Source organism: Aspergillus affinis, assembly GCF_023601865.1.
Source record: "Aspergillus affinis strain CMG 70 chromosome Unknown NODE_153_length_74943_cov_92_658323, whole genome shotgun sequence".
In the NCBI taxonomy this organism is placed as follows: Eukaryota; Fungi; Ascomycota; class Eurotiomycetes; order Eurotiales; family Aspergillaceae; genus Aspergillus; species Aspergillus affinis.
Window position 1 is genome coordinate 40,892 of NW_026515934.1, and position 17,939 is coordinate 58,830.

General features: G+C 50.2%; 3 protein-coding genes across 3 annotated transcripts; 1 reads left to right on the plus strand and 2 right to left on the minus strand.

Annotated features, from left to right (window-relative positions):
• Positions 1–413: 413 nt before the first annotated feature.
• KD926_002514 (putative FAD dependent oxidoreductase) lies at positions 414–5,284 on the plus strand (the record flags this gene model as incomplete). Its single annotated transcript, XM_053094201.1, has 17 exons — positions 414–553; positions 621–746; positions 797–1,070; positions 1,128–1,274; positions 1,332–2,126; positions 3,002–3,206; positions 3,261–3,318; positions 3,384–3,522; positions 3,595–3,673; positions 3,737–3,923; positions 4,004–4,234; positions 4,295–4,339; positions 4,410–4,513; positions 4,571–4,626; positions 4,683–4,798; positions 4,903–5,130; positions 5,188–5,284. 17 exons carry the CDS (start codon positions 414–416, stop codon positions 5,282–5,284), a joined length of 3,027 nt encoding a protein of 1,008 aa, XP_052951016.1.
• A 312-nt stretch (positions 5,285–5,596) lies between these two features.
• Positions 5,597–8,125, minus strand: KD926_002515 (uncharacterized protein; the record flags this gene model as incomplete). Its single annotated transcript, XM_053094202.1, has 4 exons — positions 5,597–6,182; positions 6,238–6,971; positions 7,190–7,312; positions 7,367–8,125. The coding sequence occupies 4 exons, from the start codon at positions 8,123–8,125 to the stop codon at positions 5,597–5,599; spliced, it is 2,202 nt and encodes a 733-aa protein (XP_052951017.1).
• Positions 8,126–8,559: 434 nt separating this feature from the next.
• KD926_002516 (polyketide synthase) lies at positions 8,560–17,638 on the minus strand (the record flags this gene model as incomplete). The annotated part of the gene is made up of 7 exons (XM_053094203.1): positions 8,560–10,659; positions 10,723–11,901; positions 11,960–15,546; positions 15,602–16,043; positions 16,117–16,229; positions 16,304–16,427; positions 16,478–17,638. The coding sequence occupies 7 exons, from the start codon at positions 17,636–17,638 to the stop codon at positions 8,560–8,562; spliced, it is 8,706 nt and encodes a 2,901-aa protein (XP_052951018.1).
• Between the last annotated feature and the right edge of the window lie 301 nt (positions 17,639–17,939).

A 17,939-nucleotide genomic window follows, 5' to 3' on the forward strand; every position in this document is an offset into this window, starting at 1 on the left:
TCCACTCCGGGCGCAGATCTCGGTTCCTCAGAGGCGGGGGGACTCGTGTTTCGAATATCACCATGCCAGGATACGATGGCGTCTCCAGCCAAATGATTTATAATTCATAAAACACCCTCCCATCTTGACACCACATTGGCTGTTTCTTTCTATCGGCTCGATTAACGCTCCATCGTCCGAGCTCCATGTGGATATCGCATTGCCTGACATGATGGGCCTTCGACTCGGTGTTATGGAGCGTCGGAATTACATCACTTCGGTCTGCCATAACGTGCCTGGCTACGCGCAACACCGTCGAACCTTGGGATGAGCCATGCTAGTTTGAACACTCTCTCCCCTTAAATGGTAAACGCCAGGTCATTGTGTCTACTGTGCCGCACGAGCTTCCAGCACCACAAAATAATACCTGCATCATGGCCGGAAGCAATGAGAAGATCCGACGAGTGGCCGTGATCGGCGCCGGAATTAGTGGCGTCGTCTCGGCAGGTCACCTTTTGGCTGCGGGCCTGGACGTCACAATTTTTGAGAGGAATAAGGCTCCTGGTGGTGTGTGGTATGTTGATGCACTTTTTAACATTTTTCGCCGTCTTGACATGGAAGTTGGCTGATATTTTATTCAGGCTCTACGACGAACGGCGACCACTCGAACCCGAGTATCCATCTATGAAGCCTTCGGAGGCTGAGAGAACGGGCAAACGGTCTAACGATGATGAAACCAAAATAGTCTTGGAACATGCTCCTCCGGGGTAGGTAGCTTTGTTCAACTCGCTCAGGAACGGAAACTGACAATGTCCAGCCCGTGCTACGAAGGACTCAAGAATAACGTCTCCACTCCGTTGATGCGAGTCAAACTCAATGCTTGGCCCGAGGGAACCCCAGATTTCGTCAGCCATACGGTAATGCAAGCGTATATCCAAGATACAGCCAGAAAGGCAGGTGTCCATGATGTGACGACCTACGGGGCGCGGGTGAAAAACATCTCGAAGGAGGGAGAGACATGGTCTGTGACGTGGTCGAGTCTGCGTGAATATGGCCAGCCTGGAAGGGTTGAGGAGGTGGAACAGATCTCGGTATGTACTGGCATTTTACCGACGGAGAGAATAATCGCTGATATTCGACGGGGGTAGACGTTTGACTCGGTGATTGTCGCGTCGGGACATTATCATGCTGCCCGGGTGCCCGATATAGCCGGTTTGTCGGAGGCCAAGTCGAAATGGCCATCGCGGATCATACATTCCAAGGGATATAGGAAGCCGGATGAGTTTAAGGATAAGGTAAGCTTTACCCAGCGACTGTTGACAGTTCAGACCGACTCATCAATTTCGATACAGAATATTTTACTCATTGGTGGAGGTGTATCTTCGGTCGACATATCGCGAGAGATTGGAAGCGTTTCCAAGAACGTCTATCAGAGCACTCGAAATGGCGAGTTCGATCTCTCTCCGACCATGCTTCCTGAAAACGGAGTCCGAATCAGCGAGGTGTCACACTTTGAGATACAGGATGACGACCAGGAGATATCGGACAACGATTCTATGCCCATCGTAGCACATCTCAAGTCAGGACAGAGACTTTGCGGACTCGACGGCATCATCATCGCAACCGGCTATCACATCACCCTCCCCTTCCTACCCGAATATCACAACGACGAAATATCCCCGGAGAAGGCCGACGACCGAATTCTAGTCACAGACGGAACACAAGTACACAATTTGCACAAAGACATCTTTTACATCCCCGACCCAACGCTGATATTCATCGGAATTCCATATTATACCGCGACGTTCACATTGTTTGAATTCCAAGCGATCGTCGTGACGGCAGTTCTATCCGGCATCGCGCAACTACCAACAGAGGCAGACATGAGAACCGAATACACCGAGCGCGTGCAGCGCATCGGAGCCGGCAGAAAATTCCACTCGTTAAAGGACATCGAGGAGTTTTACGTCGAGGACATCCTAGGCTGGGTCAACCGTAATCGGGAAAGTCAGGGACTTCCGATAATTGAAGGACACACGCCGATCTGGCATGAGGCCAAAGCCGCGCAGCGAGAACGGATCAAAAACCTTTTCCAAGGGACCGCGGAAAGACGAGATAGCGGGATCGGAGAGCTTCCGGTGCTAGAGGTCTGTAGTTAGCGGTGTTTCATTTTAGTGTAGATGACACCATAGAGAAGATGCCGGACGCCATACGTCGTCGGGCCAAGTCAAGAGTCAGCACTCAACCGACTGCCAATGTTATAAAGATTATAGACTCGTTCAAGATGCCGTAGATTTCCCGAAACTCTCAAGCACGAAATCAGCAGCCATGCATATATCGCTCGTTTTAAGGCTTGGCTCAGCGCTAAAACGCGATTTAAGCTATCAAGCAAGCGCATGGATCCAATGCCACGGGCACATCATTCAACTGGTCTATGGCGAGCTCCGTCGCCACGGTTGCGACACCTCCCACCGGGAACATCTCTCTTCGCTTGTTCCAAGTCAAATGTAGCCTGTCTCTCTACTCGAACTCAATCTAATCGCCAGATTACCAATTACCAATCGACAACATAGGATACTTCAAGTCTCGGCTAAAGCATAACCCTTGCGTCTGGCATCCCTCCCACCAGACAGATCCGGCGAGACCGACATGATACATCGCCCATGAATCCAATCAACAGATCTGCATTTTCTGATCCACTCTCCCCTTCCTTCCTCCCCGCAACCCTGCAAAATGTGTCTGGATCATGAGGATGCGGGATTGCGTGAACACCGCTATTATGGTGAATGGGGGTATCCCCGCCCTATGTCCTGTCAGTTTCTGATTTCATGTTATCTACCTGCATGACAAACATGATAGGGGACTTTTTTTGCCGCTTTATAAACATCTTAGATAATATTGTCCTCCCCGGGGGTTTGGTATATATATGACGGTCTGCTAGATTGGGTTTGCGTGAGCATATCGTTATCTGATCACCATTTTTGCAACCTTTCTGTAATTCCGTCGTCCCGTCTTTGGATAGGAGAAAGGATTTGCAAACGCAAGGGAAATGGCACCATCAGCAGCCGCGACGGAGGAACGCGCCGTTGATGCGTCCATCGACGTTGTTCAGAAATCCCCAAAGAGGAAATGGGTCAGTTACATTTGGGACACGTTTGATAAATCGCCCGAGGAGAGAAGGTTGTTGTTCAAGTTGGACACGGCTATTTTGACGTTTGCTTCGTTAGGTATGCTGCTTCTACTACAAGTGCGTTGAATTCAGCGAATTAACGTCAAAACAGGGTATTTCATCAAATATCTGGACCAAATAAACATCAACAATGCTTTCGTATCGGGAATGTAGGTATCCTTCAGTTTGCTATCAGCACTAATGCAAAGCCATCGATCAGCTAACAGCAAATCAGGAAAGAGGACCTGAGCCTCTACGGCAACGAGCTCAATTACATGCAGACCTGCTGGACAGTTGGCTATGTTCTTGGGGAAATACCCAGCAACATCATCCTCACTCGAATCAGACCTCGGTATTGGATTCCGGCTATGGAAGTATGTATTCTTCGACTTCACCTTTCCTGGTCTCGGTATGCATGTGCGATGAACTGACCCAGGATCCAAAAGCTTCTATGGACAGTCCTCACATTTTCCATGTCAAGATGTAACACTGCGACGCAATTCTACGTTCTTCGGTTCTTCGTTGGTATGAACCAGACCTGTCTTCAACTAGCCTAGGATGGTCGCAGCAGCTAAATCTCACGCGCAGGACTGGCGGAAAGTACCTTCTACCCGGGCATGCAATACATAATCGGATGCTGGTACCGCAAAGACGAGCTCGCGAAGCGATCGTGTATCTTCCACACCAGCAGTGGGATGGCAAGTATGTTCTCGGGGTATCTCATGGCAGCAGTGTATAACCTGGAAGGAAAAGGAGGGTTCCGTGGATGGCAATGGTAAACACACCCTCACTTTCTAGCGCAAAACCGTTTGATTATGTTATCGCTAACACAAGATTCATTGAATGACGGAATAGGTTATTCATAGTCGACGGAATCATCTCCATCCCTGTCGCTTTGAGCGGATTCTTCGTACTCCCGGATGTCCCTGAGATCAGTAACCCGTGGTATCTGAGCAAGGATGAGATTGCACTCTCGCAGAAACGAATGCAATTGGAAGGGCGGAAATCTCGAGAGCCTTATACCAAGGCAAAAGTGAAGAAGATCTTTACATCGTGGCATATTTATGTGCTGACCCTGTTGTATATGTGAGTTTTCTTTAATTATTCGGTAACATTGGATGCGGGCTAATGCGGGTGTGCGTGCAGGGCCTTCAATAATGGTGGCGCAGGTGGACAGCCGATTTTTCAACAGTGAGTATATCTATTATTGAGAAACATCGTCGACGCGAAAGAATGTGAGAAATAACTGACAATATGATAGGTATCTCAAAGCCTCCAAAGACCCCAAGTACTCGGTTGGGCAGATCAACGCCTATCCAACCACAACGAGTGCCGTGCAGGTTGTCACTACACTGATATATGCCTGTACGCTATCTTGCTTCTCCTTCTATTTTATAGAAACTTACTAATGCAACGCAATAGGGACATCCGACTCCGTTCTAGGTGGCAGACGCTGGCCCCCTATTCTATTCGGCGGTGTACGTACCTTCCCAATATGACACTTGGCAAAAGCAACAGCTAACCCTTTGTCCAGGCCGTGAACCTAATATGTTACATCTCTCTTGCAATCTGGGACATCCCTGAAGGCTGGAGATGGGCGTGCTTTATAATGTGCGGTGCAGGATTCGGCCTAAGTGGGCTCTGCATGGCGTACGTCTCCCTATCTCCCATTTCCCTTCCCTAGCATTCCAACATTCCCTCCCTTGAAAGAATTCCCATTCTCCAGCAGACCAAACCATTAATTCCTTTTTTAGATGGGCGCACGAGATCTGCTCCGACGACAACGAAGAACGAGCGCTCGTAGTCGGAAGCATGAACGAAATGGCCTACGTGTTCCAGGCTTGGTTACCGCAGGTCGTGTGGCAGCAGGTCGATGCACCGCAGTACCGCAAGGGTTATATCGCTGTCACAATTATATCAACGATCATGATTGCGACAGCGTTGGCCACAAGGACTTTGCATCATAGGGAGAATGCACAGAAGTATGTATAATACTTGGATTCAGGGTCAGAATGGTGAGCTAACAGCCGGGTACTTAGGGCGTTAAGGAAACAAAAAGAACCGCAGGAAGAAGGGAGTAGTTTGGCGAGCTCGCCGAAGGTTACGACCGCTGAGCAAGAGACGCCAAAGCTCTAGGGATTGGGGTTTACTGAGTGATATAAGTATTATGGATGTCGTGCAGGAAGGTTAATTCGACAGAGGCAGAAAACAAAAGTATGAATGGCATGATTCGAAACAAAGTACCAATGAGACGAAAAGAAAACACTCAATGATCAATCAGAGCACCATCTGCCACTTGACCTTCTTCTCCTTAATCATAGTCAACACGCCGACGGGTAGAAAACGCTTATCCACCAAATCCAACCCCCCAAACCGAGCCATCAAATCAGATGCATACAGATGCAAAACCCACTTGACCTCGGGCGAAGGATCGCCAATATCAATGGTTTATTGTGCCTTGCTTAACCCTTGACTGTATTCCGGGGTCGGTTTAATCTCCGCAGGAGCCGCAACCTGGGTAGAGGTTTTGTAAAAGTCCGCGACCTGGGTATTCCTGGTGTCAGGATACTGCATGTACTCGTCGAAAGACATGAACATGCTCGGGTCGAGAACATGTTTTGCTTCCTGTTCCGAGTCAAGTTTCTGGCCTTCCAGACGCTCATGACGATCGTCATCCGTGAGGTTCTCGAATTCCTTCTTTCGAGACGCATACGTGGACCGTAAGTTGTCATGAAGGAGCTGGATCTGCTCAGCAGGCGACTTTGAGGTGGCGATGCTGTCGCGAACTAACAAGACAGGAATAAACGGATTTTTGAGACCTAGACCCCCAAGCTCTTCAGGGAGGAACAAGAAGGCGTCTGGAACATCAGACACGGCAAAGCGCGACTTGATCATTTGACGCAAATATTCTGTTAATGTTGAACCATTGTTGGAACTTCGAAAACCAAATAAGATGCGATTGACCTTTTCATAGGTCTCCAAGATTTCATCCACGTGTGGCCGTTCGAAGTAATATGCTGGTTGGCCGAAGTTACTTTTGAAAAACCGACCGATGCAGCTGTTCCAGGTGCGGATCCAAGAAATGACACTGTCGCAGCTTTGGAGTTGATTCTGGAGCTGGTTCAGGTGCTCGTTGACTTGGGATTGGTCGATTTTTCCAAACGCCAGATTCAGGATCGAGCGTCAGAAATCCAATCGTGACGGGGCCCTTGGGCAGTCGAGCCTGAACCGCCAAATCCCTTGAGTCGGACAGATAGACGGAACCAGTTTTGAAGACATTGAATTCCAACCCGGTCACGTCAGCGAACTTGTGCATTACTTCCCACGCCTGCGCGCATTTCCCCGGCTCACCGCAGATCCACAGATCGTCGTACAGTCGGTACAAAAGCATCCCAGTCTGCCGGTTCACCGCAAGATCCATAAAAAAAAGCACCAGCTCACCCAGTAGTTTCTCCGATGCATGGGCTATCGGCAAGCCACGTTTCCTGGTCCGAGAACCACGGGGTTCGCGACCGGAGCACGACTGGTCCATATTCAACGGAGATTCGAGGTATTTGCGAAAAAAGGTAATCCATCGTTGCGGGAACCCTACAAACTCCATTATGGTGAAGATGGTGCTGTGAGACAGTGACGTGCCGTACCATTTCAGGTCTGACTGGATAGCAGCTGCTTCTCCGTGCAAAGCACGATGCAGGAGCGTTTCGGTAGCCACCTTGCGCAATAGATGTTGCTTGACATTCTTATTTTCTTCCTGATTCGATGGCTTAGCGTCCTCATCTTCCTTGTCGTACGACCGTCCATACTCAGCAAGCGTCCGTTCTGACTAGGGGAGCTGCGACACGAAGTAAGTCCCATTATACTCATTTCTCCGGATATTTCTGACACTGGCCGCACTTTCGCTCTTATCCCTTTTCTTCCCCAGGTAATATTGTCGTCGCAGTCGATCCCGCCTCATCATGTCCGGACCAGGCGACCAATCCCACAATATGAGTTCCGGATCAACATTTCCAGGTTTTCCCTCAGGATAACACACAGACGAACCCCAATATGCTGAATGAAGATCGTCTGAAGAACATCATAATCCATCCAGATTCGGTATTTGCCATTTAACTGCTGCGTCGGGAGCACGGGAATGCCATTATCGCCTGCGTGCCTTTCCCAATTCTTCAGGTCATTTTATCGCATGTTCAAAACGTCGGCGATTTAAATCAATGCAACCCTGTTGTCGAGGAAGTCCTTCAGCATCTCCTTCTTCGAATCGCTAAGAATGTCCTCCTTCAGTAGGGCCTTGATACACAGCGTTAAAGAACCGGTATTGAACACTCCCTCCCCGGTCGAGTTTTCGTCCCACAGATCAATGCATTCTTGTCTTAGCCCGGCTCGAACAACCTCTAATTCGTTCTTGGTTTCCTCGTCAGGGAAAAGGTCTTCCAGAAACGCGCGGATCTCCGCCGGCCTTGTCTCTAGGGGCTCGAAGAACCACATTTTCAAATTGGTCGCAGAGGTCTTCGAGGCGCTGCTTCTGTTTCTTTTCAACGATGGAATAGTCGTCTTCATCGGGAGGGGTTCAACCGGTGATTTATTCGACTCCCCATCATTGTTGACCCACTCTATCAACAGACGAGTGTATAAATCCGCAAGGTTAAGTCGTCGACTAATTATATCGAGTCGCGACACTAATTGATCTCGGATCGAGACCAACTTTTCAAATGGAATAGACGAGCCATACCGCGCTTGGCTCAGACAGTGTTCAATATTGGTGATCTCAGGGTCATCCCGGTCCGTCTGCGGGAGAAGGTCCTTAACACCGGCCAATAAATGTGCGAGCTTGTCTAGACTGTCTGTAACCGAATTGGCATCGTCAAGAAGAGAGGATATGTCGGACTCGTAGGAATGTTGGCGTTTCTCTAAATCGCGAATCTTGCTTTGCGTCAAAGACCGGAGAGTCTCCGAGAGCGCGGATTGAATGGGGGCCATGATTGCGGTTGTTGATCGAAAGTTGTCCGAGTTCTCGACGATGAGATATTGAACTTGATAACCTTATCGATCCTTCCAGTCTCATTGCCTCTTCAATGAGCTAGAACCTTCTACTGGAGGTGGATCCGTTGACTTTCTCCATGCGTTGCCGCATTCGGGCGTCATGATTCAGTGTCGGGAAAGGAGCCAATGTGGACGTCCAGGCAGCCAACGCTTTGAGTCACACCGATCACAACCTCACAATTGGGCAACTGCGATCAATACGATCTTACGCGGCAGTTACGGTGTATACTGAATTCTCATAGCCAGCCGAGCCGAAGAATTACTATATTTTTCTGGGCAATTCTAAAAATGTGATACAAAACTTCGGGGTGTTAGCTGGTCTGCGCGCCCTTGGACTTGCTCGAAGGGCGCAGTTTCCATGCTCTCGAATCCTATGCCTCATCCTTCTCTTCATGCATCCAATACTCATAGTAAGTTTTGAGCAGTTCTCGCATGGACTTCAACTGGAGAATTTCAGGGTGATCTGACAAGGCATGATGCAGATTCACCGTGCTGAAGGGCGAGATATGATCCATTTCGTCCCACCAGAGTCTATAGCCTGCCAGCCTGTCAGAAAGCACAGGCGCAACTACCTTGATATTAGTATCTCCGCCTTTCATGTACAGCTCTGCCCATTCAGGGAATGACATGCTTTGCAAAGGCGATGGGCAGATCTGACTGAGGAGATCGAATATGCCCTTCAAGGTAATCTTTTGTCCCTCACCCGGTAGGACGACGTTGAAGGCATGACCGACGCTATCACTCCGGAGCGATATTTGCGCAATTGCGGGGCAGACAAAGTCTACGGGGACAAATTGGGCGAGCTGGTCGGGTGGGCGCGGGTAACAGCCCAGTCGGATACAATGTGACAAAAGACGATTGAACACATCTTCCTTCTTGCATACGCCGGTGACGCTGTGGCCTGTCACTATACCGGGGCGATAGATTGCGATCGGGAAGCCTCTTTCCATCGCGTTCCAAGCAATGTTCTCCGAAACAAACTTGCTCTGAGAGTAACCGAGGGTCTGCGAGATCTTCTGGGATTCAAGAAGAGGCCTCTGGTCCTCGGGTGTCTCACCGCTGAGAGCTTCGGGGATACCGCAGGCCGAGATACTGGAACAATGATGTACTGCTTTGAGACGGCCACTATTGGCGAATCGAAGAATTTCCAAGGTTCCGAGCACATTGGAGCTTCGGTGGACCGAATATGGTAGCGTGTAATTGGCATAGGCTCCAAAATGGAATACAACACTCGCCCACTTGGCTAGCTGGTCGTACCTCTGTCGCGCGAGTCCTAGGTGGTCTTTCGTTATGTCACCCGGGACAACAAACACTTTGGCGCGGAAATTGATCGTAATGCCGAACTTCCTGCACGCGTCGCTCAATCGCTCCATGCCGGCAGCAGCATTGCTAGCTCGGACCAAGCAGGCAATGGACTTCACCTGGGGAAGACAGACAAACTGTTCCAATAGAAATGCACCAAGGAACCCAGTGGCGCCAGTCAAAAAGACACGACCTTCTGAGTCGGACGTCCAATCCGGCGCTTGGCCAGGTAGCGGTCGAAGTTCGGTCCCGAGCTCCATGTCTTTTTCATAATTGTCATTGACATTCTCAAAGCTCTCTAAGCTCCGCACTTCTCCCGATTTTCCTTGGCTCAGGAGATCGCGCAATTTGCGAAGCGCAACTTTACTGAGCTCGCGGGCAGTTCCGGCGTTGGAAACGTCTAGCAAGGTTAACTCAATCGCAGCATGGCGACGGAACCAAGTCCGGATTTCAAATGTCATCAATGAGTCAATGGCGATGTTGGCTAGCTCATCGCGCGTCATTTCGTCAGGACAGGAGGTATAAGACGCTATCAGCTTTCCCAATTCCTCGGTAAGTCTTTGCTCGGTCGCCGGCTTGTCAAGGAGTTCAGGTGCTTTCTGAATCGCCTTCATATACTCCCTCAATTCATCGGCTTTGGAGATAACCGAGGTTTGGTTCACGTTGGATAAAATGTTGTTCCATGCACTGCACCGAGCCTCCTGAGTCCACATGACAGCGAGATCATCGTCCGACATGACGTTAGTGGAGCCGAGGCCAATTATAAGCTGACTTTCTGACTCGAACTTTGAAGAAAGTATCGTTCTCTCCATTGCCTTCAGCAAGTGGGCTTCCCCTAACATCAGAATAGAGCTCGAGCGTGCTCTGGCTAGGGTATCTAATAGCGAGAACTCCGAGACATATCCAATGTCCTCCATCAGACCTAGGTCAATGACACTGGCGACGAGGCCCTGGGAGCGGCGGTATTGAGCAAAGGCATCGAGGAAGGTGTTAGCTGCTCCATAATTTGCTTGACCGCTCCAACCACAGATTCCAGCTACGGAGCCCATCAGGACAAAGAAATCAAGAGGCATATGTTTGAACGCGTGATGAAGATTCCATGTCCCTTGAACCTTGGGGCTTAAGGCAGCTTTCCACTCTCCATATGACATCTTGGCTAGACTTTGGTCCTATAAATTGTGTCAGCGATAGAGGCGTATGAATAGGTTAATGACAGTCTCGAAGTAACAAACCTTCAGTACCATAGACATCTGAACAATACCCGCAATTGGCTTACGCGCTGCATCGATGGCCCGCTGGACATCTCCCAGGTTCGCCACGTCTCCTTTGACGGCTGTTACGCAGCAACCTTGAGATATGAGGTCCTGCACGAAGTCCTGTCGCTTGGGCGAGCTCGTGTCGGAGCGAGACAGGAAGATGAGATGCCGGGCCCCCTTCTCCACCATCCACATTGCTACTGCCCTTCCAAGCCCCCCTAGTCCCCCAACGAGTAGGTAGGAGGATGAGTCCGTAAAATACGGTGTCGCCTCGTGCAGTTGCGAAACAGGAAGAAGCGATGGGTTGTCAGGCATGCGTATGACAATCTTCCCCATATTCTGCCCGCCTTGCATGTATCTAAAAGCTTTCTTCACATTCACGGCCTCGTATGTATGTATGGGTCGTATGGGCTGTATTCTGCCAGAGATTAGGTAGGCCATCATTTCTTGTGCCATCTGATGCAGTAATGACGGGTCGTCGTCCAGAACCTGGAGAAGATCAACTCCGATAAACGATCGGTTTTCAGAGAATAGATCCATGTCCAGTTTACCATGGCCCAGAAAGTCTCGCTTCCCTAGCTCCAGCATCTTTCCAGATCGGGCAACGCATTTCCAAGACGCGTGAAGTAATTCGCCCGAGAGCGAGTTCAACACAAGGTCGACTCCCCTTCCGCTGGTCTTCTTTAACAGCGCAGGTAAGAATGATGAGTTTCGAGAATTGAATATGTGCTCTGCAGGAATCCCCATCGTCTCGGTGAGGTATCGGACCTTCTCTTCGCTTCCAACTGTTGCATAAATCTCGGCCCCTATCATTTGACACAGCTGAATGGCTGCCAAGCCCACGCCACCACAAGCCGAATGAATCAAAATTGACTGACCCTCTTCGAGGTTCCCCATATGAATGAGGGAATATATCACGGTCGCATAAACACACGTGACTGCCGCAGCATCCTCTAGAGAAAGGTCGTCTGGAATAGGAAGACATTGATCCTCACGAATGGTCTTCCGGCTACAGGCAAGTCCCCTGTCTATCACCATCACCCTGTCGCCGACTGAAACAGCCGTCACACCATATCCAACGCGACGAACAACTCCACTGGCTTCTAAGCCAATGTTGTCTTTGTTACCAATGAAGCCCATCGCAGTCATCATATCCTGTCACATTGTTAGTAAGAGTGTCTATTGATAGTGCTGCGGGGATTGGGTTGCTCACCCTAAAATTAAGCGCAAAGTACTTGATGTCTATTTCAACATCTTTTGCACCAAGCGGGGATGATGTGAAGCCCGTGCAAGACCATGTCAAGGAATCCAGGATAGCGTATGAACCAATGTCTAGCTTTCTTGGGCCATCTACTTGAGAGGTCTCAATGAGCTGGTCGTCAAGAGAGCTCCACTGGAATCGATTAACATGAACCAATCCGTCTTGGAGAGCGAACTCGAAGTCTCGCTGGACTGTGGGTTTGTCTGTTTGTAAGATCACTTTTTCAAAGACCTGAACAACTGACTCCACCGCGGCTTCATCGACCTTGTCAAGCTCTAGTGTAGCGAAATCACGGGTTACCTCGTGTCGACTTGTTCGTACCACTCCCAATGTCAACGCAAATCGAGGGTCCTCGCAGTGCATTTGAATCGGTCGTGTGACCCAAAGGATACGACCACTGTTCATGTTGGAGATAAACAGTTGCAAGCACCTAAAATCATCTTCCGTAATGTCATTCAAGAAGGGTCCTTCGAGATCAACCAGGACTATGACATTCGATCCCAACGGAGGTGGGTTTTGCAAGCTGTGCCAGTTGACTGTATGCCCAGCCCGTGATAGTTGGCTTTCAAGGTTCAAAGCCCATTCCGTGATAGGTCCGCGGTAATACATGCAGACAGTGACTTTTGGTGAGCATTGAATAGGGACAGCCTGAGAGATGATATGCGACTTCAACTGGTAGGGTGCTTGGTTGTCGGTCAGGGCAGCATCAACACCAGTGAAACTGGCATCCAGCAATTTCTCATGCCATTCTTCACGCGTAATGTAAGGTTTACCGAGACGTCCATCTGCCTCACCAAGCCACCACCCGGGAAGGGTGCCCATAATATAATCCATGAGCGGTGTCTCGGGGGTCAGCTCAATGAGCACCAGGCGACCACCAGGTGCAAGAAGCTTCCTGACATGAGTCAGCGACTTTGAAATGCTAGGCGTGGCGTGAAGGACATTCGATGCGATGATCAAGTCGTAGCTTCCCGGTTCGAAGCCCTGTTCAGCAGGGTCCTGACTGATATCCAAGATCGCATATTCAATGTCAGGGTACGATTTGAATCGTTCTTTAGCGTGCGGTAGAAATGCTGGTGAGATGTCGGTGAAGGTATACTTGGCATAAAGCCGGTTGCCGTTCCCTAAGGTCATTCCTTCCAGAGCCATCAAAGTGTCGCCCCCGGTGCCACCGCCGACTTCTAGAACCCTGAGTAGGGGATTTGAATGCCCAAGCAATGTCAGATATTTGTTCCATGGATTCATTCTCGAGGCATATTGATAAAAAGACCTCAATTTGCCGTCTTCCATGAGAAGGTCAATGGGTTCCACAGTACCCTTCATCATTTCTGGTAAGGACCCAATAATGCTCTTGGATAATTCATAGATTGCCATCTCGATCTCGGTGTTCGAGTAGCATTTATAGTTTTTGAGAGCCTCTTTACGCTCGTGATGACTGAGGGATAGAGCATCTTTGACGTCCGCGAGCCAGGTTTGTCCACCACGGCATATACGCTCATACTCCGACTTGATCCACGAGTGCCATTTCTTGAGATGCGGCACCTCTGCCACCAAAGGTTGCGACTGGTAATACGTCTCCAGAATAGCCAATAGTGTCAATCGGGCAACTCCTTCACCAAGTGAGAGGTTGACGGATAGTGGTGGGAGCTGCTTCTCGTGAGGAACAAAGTCAATGTGAGGCATCCAGCGAGCGACAGAGGCTTCTGGGAACAACGGTCGACCGACATCTGGATCTTGTATATTGAAGAAATGCCCCTCATGCAGAGAAAGGACCACTTTGTTCCCGGCTACAACAACCCCGTTGCCGCAAAGGCCTCCCCCAGCTTCCTGACATGACATTTCCAGGGTCATTGAGCCTGTTCCGAATCCGATATACATCTCCTCAATAGCCATGGGGATACATAGCCGCGTTAACCGACGAGGCATACCGTTTGTTGCGGCGACACTGAGGAGCTGGAGACTTTGGTCGATAATTATGGGATGCAGTGCATATTTGTGTGCATGAAACAAGTTTTGATCACGTATGGTGGCAGTAGCTTTTGGTTCGGTTGAAGAAGCCAAGATAGAGTCTAACCCTCGGAAATGAGGGCCGTAATCAAGGCCACGGCCTTCTAGCGCACTGTACCAACTATCTCGGGAGACGGACCGGCAGTAGGTTGGGATATGAGGAGTTGGGTGCTCTTCGGTCGGGCCAGGCCTGACTTGTCCGACACAGTATTTCTTCCAGACTTCCTTCTGGAATGCGGAGATGGTGAACTCGAACCAGCTCGAATCAACATTATCAGTCAACTTTTCTGTCCGAAGACTAGTTACAACCTCTGTAGTTTCAGAAGGTGCAATTGTCAAGGTTGTTTTCATGAACAGGTTCTTGACCGTGAAATCAGTTGTCCCAGTTATTTGACGTATTGCCTCTCCAACCATTGCAACGTATCCGGCGCAGGGGAAAACAACCTCCTTGCAAACCCTGTGGTCTGTAAGCCACGGTACTTGGTCGAGCTGTAAAAGGTTCCTCCATGATGGCTCCACGTTGGTTGATTCCAAGCACCGGCATCCGAGAAGCTCGTGGTAAGGCGCTTCCCGGAATCTCCAGTCATGAGATAATCGAGATTCACTCCACAATCTACCATCATGTTGCCATGGGTAAAGTGGTAGATCGGTGAGCACCTTGCCATCAGCAACCACAGCAGAAAGATTGATCGGCGCCCCGTGGCAAAATAGACGCCCCGCTGTTTCGAGCAAGCTTTCCCACTGGGCGTGGCCTCTACGCAAGGTAGGGACGTAAGGTGGGATCCTTTCAATGGTCTGCTCGGATTGAATCGTTTGTCGTATTGGTCCTGCAAGTGCAGAGTGGGGACCAATCTCCAGGAATAATAGGCTGGTAGAGTTGTCTCTGATCATATGCTGGATGGCGGGGCCAAATAAGACCGTGGACTGCAAGTTCTGGCACCAATATCCAGCATCCAACTCCGACGGGTCGCAGATTGCTCTCGTTGTCACCGTTGAGTATAGTGGTACCATATATTCATTATGCGACATGAACGGTAGTATGCATGTTTTGTAGACTTGTGCTGGCTCAGTCATGTGGTGAGAGTGGTATGCAACATCGACAGCCAACCGCCTAGTGAATATATCCTTGTCGTCCGTGTGGATCTGTGCGAGCACGGTATCCAAGGCATTCTTATCCCCAGACAAAGTCACGCTCTGGGGACTATTCTCACATGCCACGGTAATCCCTTGTCGCAGATATGTCTTCGCCAGCTCGGTCGACATTCCAACGGCAGCCATAGCGCCAGATCTCGGTGGTACAGCCTTTATTGCTTGGCCACGGAAATAGGAGAGGATAATGGCAAGACTAGCTGAGATCGCTCCAGAAGCATAGGCAGCAGCGATCTCGCCACTGGAGTGTCCTACTACTGACGTAGGACACACACCCCATTCTCGCAACAAGTTTACCAGGGCGATTTGGATAGCCGTGGTGAGAGGTTGCGCGTATTCAGCGTCTCCTATCCGGCTGGCTTCATTGTCCCTCGACAGTTCCTCTGGTGATCCGGGTCAGAGAGATCGCGAGAAACCAATTCTTAGACGAAAACACACCTTCAATTGTCCATGAGGGCGCGGCTTCCAATGTCCGCAATACACGGTCCAAGTTTTGGATATCATCCCGAAATGTTGCAAATTGGACCATCAGGTCTCTTCCCATCCTGGGCCACTGCGCTCCTTGTCCAGTGAACACGAAAACCACCCGTGGCCCAACGGACATTGGCTTTTCGAATGCTGAAAGTAGCCCATTTTTGGTGACTAACGCGAATGCACGATTAGGCAAATGAACGCGTCTTCGCGCAAGGGTATACGAAAGGTCCTCGACAGATGGGATTCTGTCTTTCACATATTGGGCAACTGTATCAACACGCCTGTCTAGTGAGCTCTTGCTTTTGGCGGAGACAACGAGCAAGTGGGCATCGTTATTCGGTCGAAGACGCGGTCTAGCTATTATTGGTTCGAAAGGAGACGGAAGGGAGGCGCAATCGAGAATAACCTTCCAAGATTAGCGACCGACGAAAGGCCAAGTGAGCCAATCGAGGCAAAGAACTGATAGCAAGAGTACCCACATGAGCATTTGTGCCTCCGATACCAAACGAGTTTACGCTGACTCGCTTGTGTCGGTCGGCAGGCCACTGAGTGGGCTCCACCGGGACGCGGAGCTTAGCACTGTCAAAGGGGACTAAAAACCATCAGTATTTCAACGAAAACCATCCGACCAGTAAGAGTGAAGGATCCGAGATGGAAAATACGAACTTTTGGGATTCGGGGTGTGGAAGTGGACGTTGGGAGGGATGAGGTTCTGCTCGAGGGCCAAGACGCATTTGATGATGCTTGTGATGCCTGAGGCACCCTCCGAGTGGCCGACATTGGGCTTAACCTGTTCGGGGTTAGCAGGCAGAACCCCCACGCTAGGCCGCATGTGCTCACCGCCCCTATGTAGATGCCTTGGCGCCCGAAAATGTTGGCGACGACCGACGTTTCTGCCGTGTCGCCGACCAGCGTCCCCGTGCCGTGACACTCGAAGAAGGCCGTTTTGCATACTTCGTCCCCGTCGATCCTCGCCTTCTGATATGCGTGTCGGATCAGTTGCTCCTGGGCTTCGGCCCCCGGTGTCGTGATACTCGGGGTTCTGCCGTCACAATTCACTGCGGTTGACCGAATAATCGCGCGGATTGGATCCCCTTGCTGAAGCGCGTCGTGGAGTGGTTTGATGTAAATCACGTTGATGGCCTCTCCTCGGCCGTATCCATCTGCTGCTGCGTCAAAGGTCTTGCATATTCCGCTGGTGGAGACAACCAAATTTTCGGACATCGTGGTAGTCATGGTCGGGCCCATGATGAGGTTCGTGCCCGCGACGAGGGCAGAGGAGCAGTCACCGGCATACAGGGCTTGACATGCATCATTCAATCCGACCATGGACGAAGAGCAACCTGTTCGAAGAGTGACACTTGGTCCTCGCAGATCGTACACGTAAGAGACACGATTGGATAGAGCAAAGTCGCCGGCACTCATGACGCGATATCTGTCGTGCTGGAGAGTGTCTTTGCTCAGGAGATCCAGCCAGTCCTCTCCAAAAACACCTACGTAGCAGCCAATGTTACTACCCTGCCAGTCGATCTGTCCACCGTTTTCCATACACTCCCAGACAACTTCCAGCAGGAGTCTTTGCTGTGGGTCGAGCTTCTCTGCTTCAGGTTTGCCTATACCGAAGAATACATTGTCCAGTTGAGCGATGTCCTCGTGGATGAAGTGTCCATGCTTAGTGCGGATTGCCCCTGGGCGTGACTCGTCGTAGAACGCCTCCACGTTATACCTTGAGCCCGGCACCTCGCAAAGACCGTCACGCTTATTGATAATGAATTCCCAGAATTCCTCAGCGCATCTCACTCCACCTGGGAGCCGCATTCCCATGCCCACGATGGCAATGGGGAAGGGGACAGGGTCGGGTTTGTGGGTGTCATTGAGATCATTGGCACTGCACTCATCCTGTCCTTGGCTGAGAGGCTCGTCTGAGCTGGATGGAATCGTAGCCAACGTTTCGACCTCGGGGAAATTTACTTTGACAAACGTTTGTTCCATATTTCGCATGGGATCGGTGGATTCTTCAATTAGCGAAAGTCACTTTCGAGCAGAGATCCGGAATCTTGCACCAGAGAACAAAAGCAAGGAGGGAAACCGATCAAAATCGCAGCACGGGTGTCTTACTTGTCTCTACGGTCTGCTATATATTTTAGCCGGCCGGTATCAACATTCGCTCTTGGTTCTTTCAGTAAGTCATCTTGAACGACTGTGACTTGTGCGGTACATTTTCACTTGACGTACACGCAGGCAATAGGTGGGTAATAGCCGCCCATACGTGATCTCGATCAGGGTACAGGGAATAGTCCCT